Source organism: Anser anser, assembly GCF_964211835.1.
Source record: "Anser anser genome assembly, chromosome: 23".
NCBI classification, from domain to species: domain Eukaryota; kingdom Metazoa; phylum Chordata; class Aves; order Anseriformes; family Anatidae; genus Anser; species Anser anser.
Window position 1 is genome coordinate 2,275,942 of NC_139744.1, and position 10,166 is coordinate 2,286,107.

General features: G+C 66.9%; 1 protein-coding gene across 9 annotated transcripts; it reads right to left on the bottom strand.

The window, feature by feature from the left end:
• Nucleotides 1-431: 431 nt before the first annotated feature.
• On the bottom strand, nt 432-10,133 carry KCNH4 (potassium voltage-gated channel subfamily H member 4). Of its 9 annotated transcripts, XM_083808800.1 has the most exons (13): nt 9,949-10,133; nt 7,313-7,546; nt 7,078-7,209; nt 6,662-6,789; nt 5,700-5,943; nt 5,394-5,551; nt 4,333-4,540; nt 3,985-4,179; nt 3,609-3,808; nt 2,969-3,218; nt 2,653-2,867; nt 1,375-1,679; nt 432-1,283 (listed from the first exon to the last, which is right to left on the bottom strand). In XM_083808800.1, the coding sequence occupies exons 1-13, from the start codon at nt 10,022-10,024 to the stop codon at nt 983-985; spliced, it is 2,646 nt and encodes an 881-aa protein (XP_083664926.1). In that variant the 5' UTR covers nt 10,025-10,133; the 3' UTR covers nt 432-982. The 9 variants fall into 9 exon arrangements, with proteins under 9 accessions (XP_083664926.1, XP_083664923.1, XP_083664919.1 ...); XM_083808797.1 differs by having other exon boundaries at nt 3,985-4,870; XM_083808793.1 differs by having other exon boundaries at nt 3,985-4,870; nt 6,662-7,209.
• Nucleotides 10,134-10,166: the final 33 nt, after the last annotated feature.

Genomic DNA, 10,166 nt, shown 5'->3' on the forward strand with positions numbered 1-10,166 from the left:
CCCCGACCCGCGGGGACCCCCGGGGGGGGGGCGGGGGGGTGTCAGCGGGAGCTGGCGGAGCTGGAGCGGGGCTGGGGGCGGGCTGGGGCCCCCCCGCCGGCCGAGCAACCGGGGAAGGAACGGGCAGAGCGGGGCGGCACCGGGGGCTGCGAGCCCGTTGCCGGCCGGGCTAAGCGGGGAGCGGGCTGGGGGGCGGCGGGGGGCGGCGGGCACGGTGCCTCGGGGCCCGGCCAGGGGGGGCCGGGGGGGCTGCAGGAGGCGTGAGGGGAGCGGCCCCGGGAGGGGAAGCGTTTGGCCCGGGGGCTGGCGGAGGGGGAGCCCCGGGAGGGGGGGGGCAGCGGGGAGGGGCGGGGGGGCGGCGAGGGGGAGGGGGGAGGGCGGGGGGGGCAGCCGGGGGGGCGGCCCTGGAGCAGCTCCAGCATCCGCTGCAGCTCCCGGCTGAGGTGGGCGAGCTCCCGGGTGAGACGGCTGATCTGGGGGGGGGCAGAAAAAAATAAAATAATAAAAATTTAAAAAATATAAAAAATTAAATATTAAAATTTAAAAAATAAAAATTTGAAAAAATAAAATTTAAAATTTAAAAAATAAACATTTAAAAAATAAAATTTAAAATTTAAAAAATAAAAATTTAAAAAAATAAAATTTAAAATTTAAAAACTAAAAATTTAAAAAATAAAATTTAAAATTTAAAATATTAAAATTTAAAAAATAAAGAATAAAATAAAAAATAAAGTAAAATATAAGAAATAAATAAAAAAAATTAAATATTAAAATTTTAAAAATAAAAACAAAAATTTAAAATATTAAAATTTAAAAAACACTAAAATTTAAAAATAAATTTTAAAATATTGAAAATTAAAAAAATAAAATTATAAGAATAAAAAATAAAAACTAAAAATAGAATATTAATTTTTTAAAAAAGTTTAAAAAAATAAAAAATTAAAAATTTAAAAAATTAAACATTTAAAAATTAAAAATTAAATCACACTCCCCCCCCCCGCAGCCCCGGTCCCTCCGCACCTCGGCGTTGAGCCTCAGGACGCTCCCCTTCACCTCCTCCGCCTCCGCCGCCAGCACCGGGCCTCCCTCCCCGCGCCCTGCCGGGAAAACACCGCAGGTCGTTGGGGACCCCCCCGGCGGACACCCCCCACCCCCAACCCCGCTCCCCGTCCGTACCTGGCGGGGGGGAGCCCCCCGGTGCGCTCCGCAGCGGGGGGGCCGCGGCGAAGGTGAAGGTTTGCGCCTCCCATGGCCCCCCGGCGTCTTCGATCCCGTCCACCACCCTGGGGTGGGGAAGGGCTGAGGATGGGTCCTCGCCCCCCCCCCTCCCCCCCAGCCTCGCCTCCCCCCGCAGCCCCCGACCCCCGGCCTTACCTGGGGCTGAGCTCGGGGGGCTCGGGGGCGTGCAGGGAGGGGATGAGGAGCCTGGGCGGCTTCTTGCCCCTGCTGCCCCCCGCCTCCGAGGGCTGGGCCTCCCCCCGGTGCCGCACCGAGGGGCTGCCCCGCTCCGAGCCCCGGGGGCTCCCCGCGCCCCCCCGGCGTGCGGGGCCGCTCCTGGGGGGCAGCGAGAGCTGGCGGCGGGCGGCGGGCGAGTGCTGGAAGGCCTCGTCCTGCTCCTCCTCGTCCTCCGGGATGGAGGGAAGGGGCTTCTCCGGGCTGGCACCGCCGTCCGGGCGAGGCTGCGGGTACGGGGGGATGTCAGGGCCGGTGTCAGTGGCCCCCTTCCCCCCCTCCCCAAAATCCCTGCCTGCCCCCCCGTCCCCGCAGCACTGCGAGAGGCGCGGGGAGCGGGAGAAGCGGCAGGGCCCCTGCGGGAGAGGGAGCGGACGGAGCCGGGCGGTGGGGAGCAGCCACGAGCGGCCCCCCGTGCCCTGAACGTGCCCACCTCGGTGCGAAAGCCCCCCCCCGGCCTTTCGGTGCCACCCGAAATCCCCAGCCCCGAGCAGCGGTCCCTGCAGCAGCCTGCTGGGGGGGGGACACCCGGTGGCACGGGGCCCTCCTCTGCTGCTCCCGGTGCTCTGCGCGTCCCGAGCCAGAGCTGCAAGGACCAGCAAGCGCCGTTTGCATCCACCGGGGTTTATTTGCACCTCTCCCAAGCGCTGGGTTTAGGATTTACTTAGGATTTAGGGAGCGCCCTCCCCGTCTGTAAAGGGCCCGGAGGCGGTGGGTGCCCCCGGGGAGGAGGCGGTGGGTGCCCCTGGCTGCTCGGAGCCGGCAGCAGAGCCGGGGGAGGCCGAGCGGTGCGGAGCTATTTCGGCAGCGGGACGTCCCCCCCCCGGCAGCGTGGCAAAACCCCGCAGCCCCCGGCGCTGCCTCCTGCATGCTGGGGGGGGGGGGGGCACGCCCTGGCTGCCTTCCCTGGGGAGTCCCCAAATCCCTTCCACCCCCATTCCCAAGCCCTCCAAGCCTCCTGCGCTGGAAATTCTCGTCTGCAAACTCCGTGAGTTGTGCAGAGCTGGGAGAAGCTGGGGCGTACCTGCACTGCTGGGGGGATGGGCAGAGCCGCGGCCCCCTCCCCAGCCCCGGAACCTCAGGACCACGAGCACGGAGCGGATAAAATCCCCTTCCGCGGCCACGCAGAGCCCCAGCCCCGCTCCCGGCGCTGGGGACGCGAGGCCGGGAAGGGGCCTGCGAGGGAGGACACGCACCCACCTCCACCTCGCCGCCCTCCCGCAGGTTGAAGGTCAGGTCCTGGTGGATGTCGGCCGTGAACTTGGCGGCGTACTCGGGGTAGAGCTGCAGCACGTCGCGGAGCCCCCGCAGCCCCACGTACTGCAGGTCGCAGTAGGTCAGCGCCTTCACGTCCGCCTTGCTTTTGATCACCTGCTCCTTGCTGGGCAGGTCGGCGCCGATCAAATCCCCCTTGCCTGCGGGACGGGGTGGGCTGCGGGCTATAGCGCGAGCCCCCGTGCCGGCCGGGCAGCACGGGGTGCTGCGGGGTGGGGTGGGGTGGGGGGGCAGCCCTCACCCAGGATGGCCAGGACCACGTTGTCCTTCAGCACCTCGAGGGAGCCGGAGCAGACGAAGTAGTTGGCCTGCAGCGCGTCGCCCTGGCGCAGCAGGTACTCGCCGGGGGCGCAGAACGAGGTCTTGATGTGCAGCGAGAGGGAGCGCAGGCAGCCCCGGCTGGCCGTCCCGAAGACGGGCAGCTGCAGGATGTCCTTGTTCAGGTGCATGGCCACGTCGGCGCGCAGCTCGTCGGGGAAGTCGTGCAGCAGCTGGGGGGGGGAGGCGGGGGGCGGGGGGAGAGGAGCCGGCGTGCTGGTGGTGCCTGGGGCTGATAGCGAGCTCCCAGCCCCGGCACGATGGAGCACCTCACCGCTCAGCAGCCCTGGGTGGTAAACCCAGCCCAGCTCCGGCTGATCTGGGGCTGCCTCTGCTCTATCTGCACGTCCCCGCTCCCCGTGCTGCCAGGAACCTGCCCCAGCCCCGGCACACAGCTCTGATCCCTCCAGCAGCAGAGCACGGACACCGGCACGCGTGCACGCTTGCACACACACACGCACCCCCCCTGCGCTCCCATCCCTGCCACCTCCGTCACCCCCAGCTCCGTGAGCGGGGTGGGGGGGCAGGAGAGAGGCTGCTCCAGCCCTGCCGAACCCTCCTACCTCGTTGGCGTCGATGCCGTTGTTCACCGACCAGGTGGTCTGGAAGTACTCCAGCATCCTCTGCTTGAGCTGCTGGGGCAGGCGGTGGACGCGGATGAAGTCCTTGAGGTCCTTCATGCGGGTGTGGTAGAGCGAGCGGCGCGAGTACATGCGCTGGATGATGGCCGTGACATTACCGAAGACGACGGCGTGCATCAGCGCTGGGGGCCGGGAGGGCAGCGTCAGGCCCGCGTAAGGACCGGGGACCCGGGCAGGGTCTGGGCTCTGCCCCCTCCAGCAACACGGGGCCGAAGCGTGCAGAAAAGGGGCTTCTCCCCTAAACCCATCGCCTTCCCCGCCACGGTGCCCTGCCCGGGTCCCCACGTCCCCGCCTCACCCCCGATGAGCATGGTGCAGATGGAGAAGATCTTCTCGGCGTCGGTGTTGGCGCAGACGTTGCCGAAGCCCACGCTGGTCAGGCTGCTGAGGGTGAAGTAGAGGGAGGCGATGTAGGCGCTGCGGATGGAGGGGCCCCCCACCGAGTTGTTGATGTAGGGAGCCTCCAGCCTCTTGCCCAGCTCGTGCAGCCAGCCTGCCAAGCACAGCCAGGGGTCAGTGCTGGTGCTCAGCACGCCTCCCGTCCCTGCCCCGATCTTGCTTCCCCCCCGCTGCCCACCCCCTGCCCGCTCCATCCCACCACCGGCGGGGACCCCCGGCGGCCCCGGCGCCGCGCAGCCCCGCTCACCGATGTCCCAGGTGAGCGGGTCGTTGCTCTCCATCTCCTTGCGGCCGATGACGTACCAGATGCAGGCCATCCAGTGGGCCAGCAGCGCGAACATGGACGTGAGCAGCGTCAGCACCATGGCGCTGTACTGCGAGTAGCGGTCCAGCTTCTGCAGCAGCCGCAGCAGCCGCAGCAGCCGCACCGTCTTCAGCAGGTGAACCAGCGAGGTCTGGGGAGCGGGGCACGAGGGTGAACCCGGCGCGAGGGTCAAGGAGGGACCCCCACCTGCCTCCCCCCGGGGCAGGGACCCTTCACCACCCGCCACAGCTACGGGACAGGCTGGGCAAGCGCTCCCTCCCCGAGCAGCCTCCGTCCCCGTCCCCCTGCTCAGGGCGCCCCAGCAGAGGGGAGGGAGGCAAGCCGGCAGGAGGAGGACGCGGGGAGCGGTGGATTTGCTGTCAGAGGCTGGGGATGGTGAAGCCATGCTGGCAGAGAGCTGAGCTGATCCGCTCTGCAAGGGGAAATGGCAGCAAGATGCTGAGCCTCGCCTGCGAGGGTCCTGGACAAAGAGAGCCAGATGCCCTGGCTCAGGCTGGGTCAGATGTGCAGCGGTGCTGAGCTCCCCCAGGGACTCCCACCTTGCCCAAAGCTCCTTCTCCGTCCTTCTGACTCTTCCCAGCACCGCACCAGGCATCGGGAGGAGCCCAGGGCAGTGAGACTGGGCAGGGGAACAGGGCAGGAGCTGAGCCGTAGCAGATGCTGGGCTCGGACCCCGCTGGGACAGGGACAACGGAGAAGCTCCTTGGCCAGCTCAGCTCAGCTGCCTTCAGCCCAGAGGATCCCTCCTGCCAGCTGCAGCCTCAGTCCCCTGGCAGCATTTTTAGGAAACCGCTGCTTGTGCCCTCACACCGTGGCCTCCCCTCTCAGGGCATCGCTCCCTGCTCCGCTCCAGCTTGCCCAGCCCAGCTGCACCCCGCGCTTGGCCGAGGTCGTTTTCCTTTTTCGGGAGGCTTCCCCCGATAGTTGCGGTCTCCTCTTTCCCCCCTGCTGCCCGAGCTGGCCCCCAGGGCCCCGGAGCTCACCACGGTGACGTTGAAGACGTAGAGCAGGTCGAAGGGCAGGGCGGCGATCAGGTCCACGAAGAACCAGGTGGCCACGTAGTGGATGCAGATGGAGCGGGGCTCGTACACCACCTGGCCCGACTGGCTCACGTACGTCGTCCGGAAATTCAGGGCGATATCTGCCCCGGGGAGAGCAAAACAGCCCTGAACACCCCACTACGGATGGGGCAGCTGGGTTGGGGGGGGGGGACGGGGATCAACCCTGGTCCCGTCCGGGCGCATCCTCGTGCCCCCGTGGGTGCTCAGCCCCGGGCTGAGCATCCCTACCCAGGATGAAGAGCATCTCCACCGCGATGTCGCTGACGATGGTGCTGCGGGCGGCCGAGAGGCTGTCCTCCGTGCCGGTGAAGCAGACGTTGTAGGGGACGGTGACGGCCACGTAGAAGGTGGCCAGCAGGATCAGCCAGTCCCACAGGGCCTTGAAGACGCTGTAGTGGAGCAGGATGAAGCGGGCTTTCTGCACCGAGGCCACTTTGTACTCAGGGACGGACGGCTTGGTCTCAAACACGTTCTGGGGGAGCAAAGGGCAGCGGTGGCACGGAGGCAGCCCCGCACTGCAGACCCCGTCCCCCTGGTCCCTGCCGGCCTGGGGCGCCCCCGGCTGTCAGCCCCGATGCCACGGTGATGGGCGCACGCACGCCCAGCGGGGCACGTCGCACGCGGGCTGTGCGGAGGTCACCCACAAAGGCAGGCGCTGGGTACCCGCTTACGGCCCATTAATTAATGTCGTGCTAATGCCATGAGCAGTAATCCACCCGCAGCGCCAGCTGCTGCCCAGAACGGTCTCAGGTGCAGATGTGGTGGGGGCAGAGCCCACCAGCACCCTCTGCATGGGCAGCGATAGCTTTGGTGCCGTCCCAACCCCGTCCTCCGTGGCTCAGCATCTCCTGACCGTGCCCTGGGGACCCCGCGCCGGAGCCCCCCAGCCCCAGGAGGAGGCTGGCACGGGGCCGCTGCCACGGGGACGTCACTGCTCGGGCTGCCAGCTCCTGGTAACGGCGCTCCCCTGGGGCAAGCACGGCCCTGCCGGAGCCTGAGCAGCTGGGTTTCAACACAGCTAACGCACGAGGAGAGGAGAAGGTGGCAAGAGCTGCCAAAAGCTCTGCTCTCCCCACGGCACAGTCAGGTCCTGCTACAGCCTTTGCACTTCCCGGGGCCGAGGGCATTTCGGTGCCTCGGGGGGAGCATCCCGGGGGGAGGGGGCTGTGCACGCACCCCCAGCCCCTTACCCGGTTGATTTTCATCTCGCTGCGGTCCCGCCGGGCGAACTGGGTGCTGAGCCGGTGCAGCACCGTGCGGCCCTGCCGCCGCGCCGCCCGCAGGTGCGAGCTCCTGGGCTTTTTGCTCCTCTGCTTCTCTGCAGTGATGAGATGTGCTTGGTCAGCGGCCGTGCTGCTGCTGGGGGACCGGGTCCCCACGTGGGCTCTCAGCCCCGTGGCCGTGGGACTGGTCCCATTGCTCCCATCCCCTGCCCTGGGAGCCACCTGGAGCAACAGAGAGGGGCTGGGGACCCCTCCTTGTGTGGGTGGCACCAAGCCGGGACAAAAAAAACCAGGCTGGGGCTGGGAACCCCTTCTCCACGTGCCCCCTGCACGCGCTGCTGATGCTCCCTGCACCCCGTCCCCACCCCACAGCCACGGCTCACCCTCCTTCTTGTCGCCCATGTGGCTCTTGCCCCGGCTCTCCGTGATATCCTTGAAGGAGAAGAGGAAGAGCACCACCTCCCCCTTCTCGTTCTTGATGGGCATGATGTCCAGCAGGCACCAGAACGCCGCTCCTGCGCGGAGGAGAGGAGACGGGAAGGCAGGAGAGCCCCTCCGCTGCTCGGCACGGGGCCGAGCCCCGGCTGGAGCCGCCCGCAGGTCCCCAGCGCCACTCACCCCCCTTCTTGTAGAAGCAGACCTCGGTCTGGCACTCCTGCTTGCTGTCCAGCACCTTCTCGATGCGCTGCAGGACGGCCTCGCTGGTGTCGGCCCCGCAGAGGAAGCGGCAGCTGCACTTCTGCTGCATCACCTCGGTGCGGGCGAAGCCGGTCAGGTCGCAGAAGCCGTCGGAGCAGTAGACGATGGGGAAGCCGCGGCGGAGCTGCGCGTTGGCCAGGATGAAGTTGCTGTCTGCAAGGAGACACGGCGGCCCCTGAGGGCTCGGGGGGGGGGGGGGGGCACAAATGGCCCCTGCGCCCCAAGGTGGAGCACAGAAATGCCACCCCGTCCGTGGATCCATCTGGGAAGAGGAGCCGGGTCTCCATCCTGCCCGCAGACCCCGCTCTCCTACCGCAGCACGATGGTGGCCACGCACCCGTCCATCTGTACCAGGGGACCCACGGCCACCAGGGAGGCTTGTCCCACAGCCCCCTGCTCACCCTGAGGGCCAGCAGAGCCGTGGAGAACCGTGCCCCACGCTGTGAAGTGGGGCCGATCCCTCATCTGAGCCGGGAGACCCCAAGGACAAGCTCATCCCCCTGCCCTGCCACCCCCAGGACCTGGAGGTCCCCGCCGTGCTGGAAGGGGAAAGACCCCGACACATCTCCTGGCTCCATGAGCGATGCTGCCGAGCCCCGAGTCAGGGCTAAGCCAGGGCAAGAGCCCCTCGTGTCACAGCACCCTGGAGCTTGCGGTTTCCCTGGAGGCATCACCCAGGAAAGCTTTTGCCAGCCCCGGGCCAGGCGGGGGCTCTGCCAGCGGGGCCGCGGCGGCGCTGGCTGCGGGCTCGGTGCCAGCCGGGCAGATGGTTTTGTGCTTTAGCCCGAGGAAGGGTGTGCACGAGGGTGGCAAGGAAGAGGGGGTGCACGGCCAGCGGGGGCTGCGGTAGCGGGGGGGCAGAACGGGTGCCGGCATCCAGACGTGGTCTCGAGCTTGCGGATCCCCAGCCCAGCACCCCTGCACCCCGCAGCCCAGGCACCCAGAAGGATGCCTCCTGCCCACTTCACAAAGAAGAAGGGGGAGACCCACAGAGGGTTTTAGGGCCCGTGCACCAACGGCAGAGCCGTGCCAGGACACCCCAGCCCGGGCAGGGACGCAGGAGGGAGCCGCACACAGCCCTGGTGCGATGGGAGGCGTGCCGGGGCCACCGCGGCGCAGCTCAGCCCAGGATTAGCTCGGAGAAGCAAAAATAGCTGGGAGCTGTGACTAAGGCCAGATTTTGGCTCTGGGGAGCCAGGATTACCGTGGCGTCCAGGGTGTGGTATTAGAAAAAGGGGGAAAAAAAAAAGAAAAGGGGCTTGCATGGCTTGCATTTGGGATTGGCTTTGCCGTGAAGGGGGGCACAGCCCCTGCGGCAGCAGCCAGCTCACCTGGATGAGGGGCCCAGCGGCTGCGTGGGAGAGGCAGGGTTAATTCGCACCGCGGATCGCTGCGGCTAAAGCCCCTCTCCGTGGCAGATAAAGCCGATAAGAGACGCTTCAAACCCACAAAGCCGGACACTATTTAAAAGTGCCCGGAAGGCGGGTTCGAGCCGGCGAAAGCAGGGTGCTGTCAGGATGCAGGATGAAAGCAGGATGCTCTCAGCCACCTTCGGTCCCCGGGGGTAACCCCCTGGTGTCGGCACACCCCAGGCTCCGAGCGTCGTCTTCATCCCTCCCAGCACCGCAAGAGACCCAGATGATTTTGGGAGGCCCAGGTGATTTTGGGGAGGAGCGGGGTCAGCGCCGAACACGACCCATCCCCAGGTGGCTGCGTGGTGCTGCCGGAAGCTGGCACGTGGCACCCCCGCGTAATCCCCTCTCCAACGTGCCAGGGCTTTAATCCGTCCTGGCCCCGGCACGGGGGCACGGACACGGGGAGGAGCCCAGCTCCCAAGGATGCCCCAGCACCTCCAGCTGTGGGAAGCGGCCCCCAAAACCGGCAGCGTTGGACCCCTGCCCCAGAACACAGCTACCAGTGCCCACCTTTTCCAAGGACACAGCTCCAAGCTGATGCTTTGCCCCCTTGGGGCGGGCAGGGCCCTGCCCAGCACCTGAGCTCCGGGAGCAAAGAACCAGTGCCCAGCACGGAGCTGGCCGGTGCAACACCGGGGTCCCCGAGGGCCATGCTGGCGGCTGCAGCGCCGTGTGCCACCAGTGTGACAAGCATGCACCGTGCCACCGGGCCATCACCTGGCACCGGGACCCAGCTCCGCGGGCTGCTCAGGGCAGCACCCAGCCCCTCGCTCCCATCCCCGGGCTGCTCCAGGACCGGGTGCTGCCCACCCCGAGCCCTCCCGGTGCCGACCGTGCTGGGGGTGCTCGGCTGGGGTCTCTCTCCCCGGGGACCCCCGTGCGTCCTGGACCCCTCCCGGTGCGCCCGGTGCCGACGGTGGCGCCTCTGTCCCTGGTGCTGAGCGGGTCCGGGACCCTCCCGGGGCACCGGCAGCAGGGTCCGGGACCCTCCCGGTCACCTCGGGGGCTTCACGGGGCCGGGGAATCGAGCCCGGCCGGGGGATGGAGAGCGCGGAGGGTCGCGTCCCGACGAGCCCCGGGGGGCTCCGCTGCCCCGGGCGCCCCCCCCCTCCCCGCCGCCCTCCCGGGGCGCAGCCCTACGTGTGCCATCGAAGCGGGTGGCGATGGTGTCCAGGAAGGTGTTCTGCGGAGCCAGCAACCCCTTCATCACCGGCATGGTCCCGCCGGGCCGCCCGCCCCCCCGAGGGGCTGCTCCTACCGGGCCGGGCACGGCCGCCGCCGCCCCGGGGCCCCTCCGCGGGTGCGGCCCCAACGCCGCCGGTTAATCCCGGCTCGGCTCGGCCCGGCCCGGCCCGACC

What these genes read in the sequence shown, in the direction of transcription:
- KCNH4 (XM_083808792.1), bottom strand. Translation starts at nt 7,655, where the DNA reads ATGGATCCACGGACGGGGTGGCATTTCTGTGCTCCACCTTGGGGCGCA. An exon ending in CTGCACCATGCTCATCGGGG is followed by an intron (nt 3,809 to 3,984) that starts GTGAGGCGGGGA and finishes CCCGGCCCCCAG; the next exon opens with CGCTGATGCACGCCGTCGTC. An exon ending in CCCCCCGAGCTCAGCCCCAG is followed by an intron (nt 1,284 to 1,374) that starts GTAAGGCCGGGG and finishes TCCCCACCCCAG; the next exon opens with GGTGGTGGACGGGATCGAAG.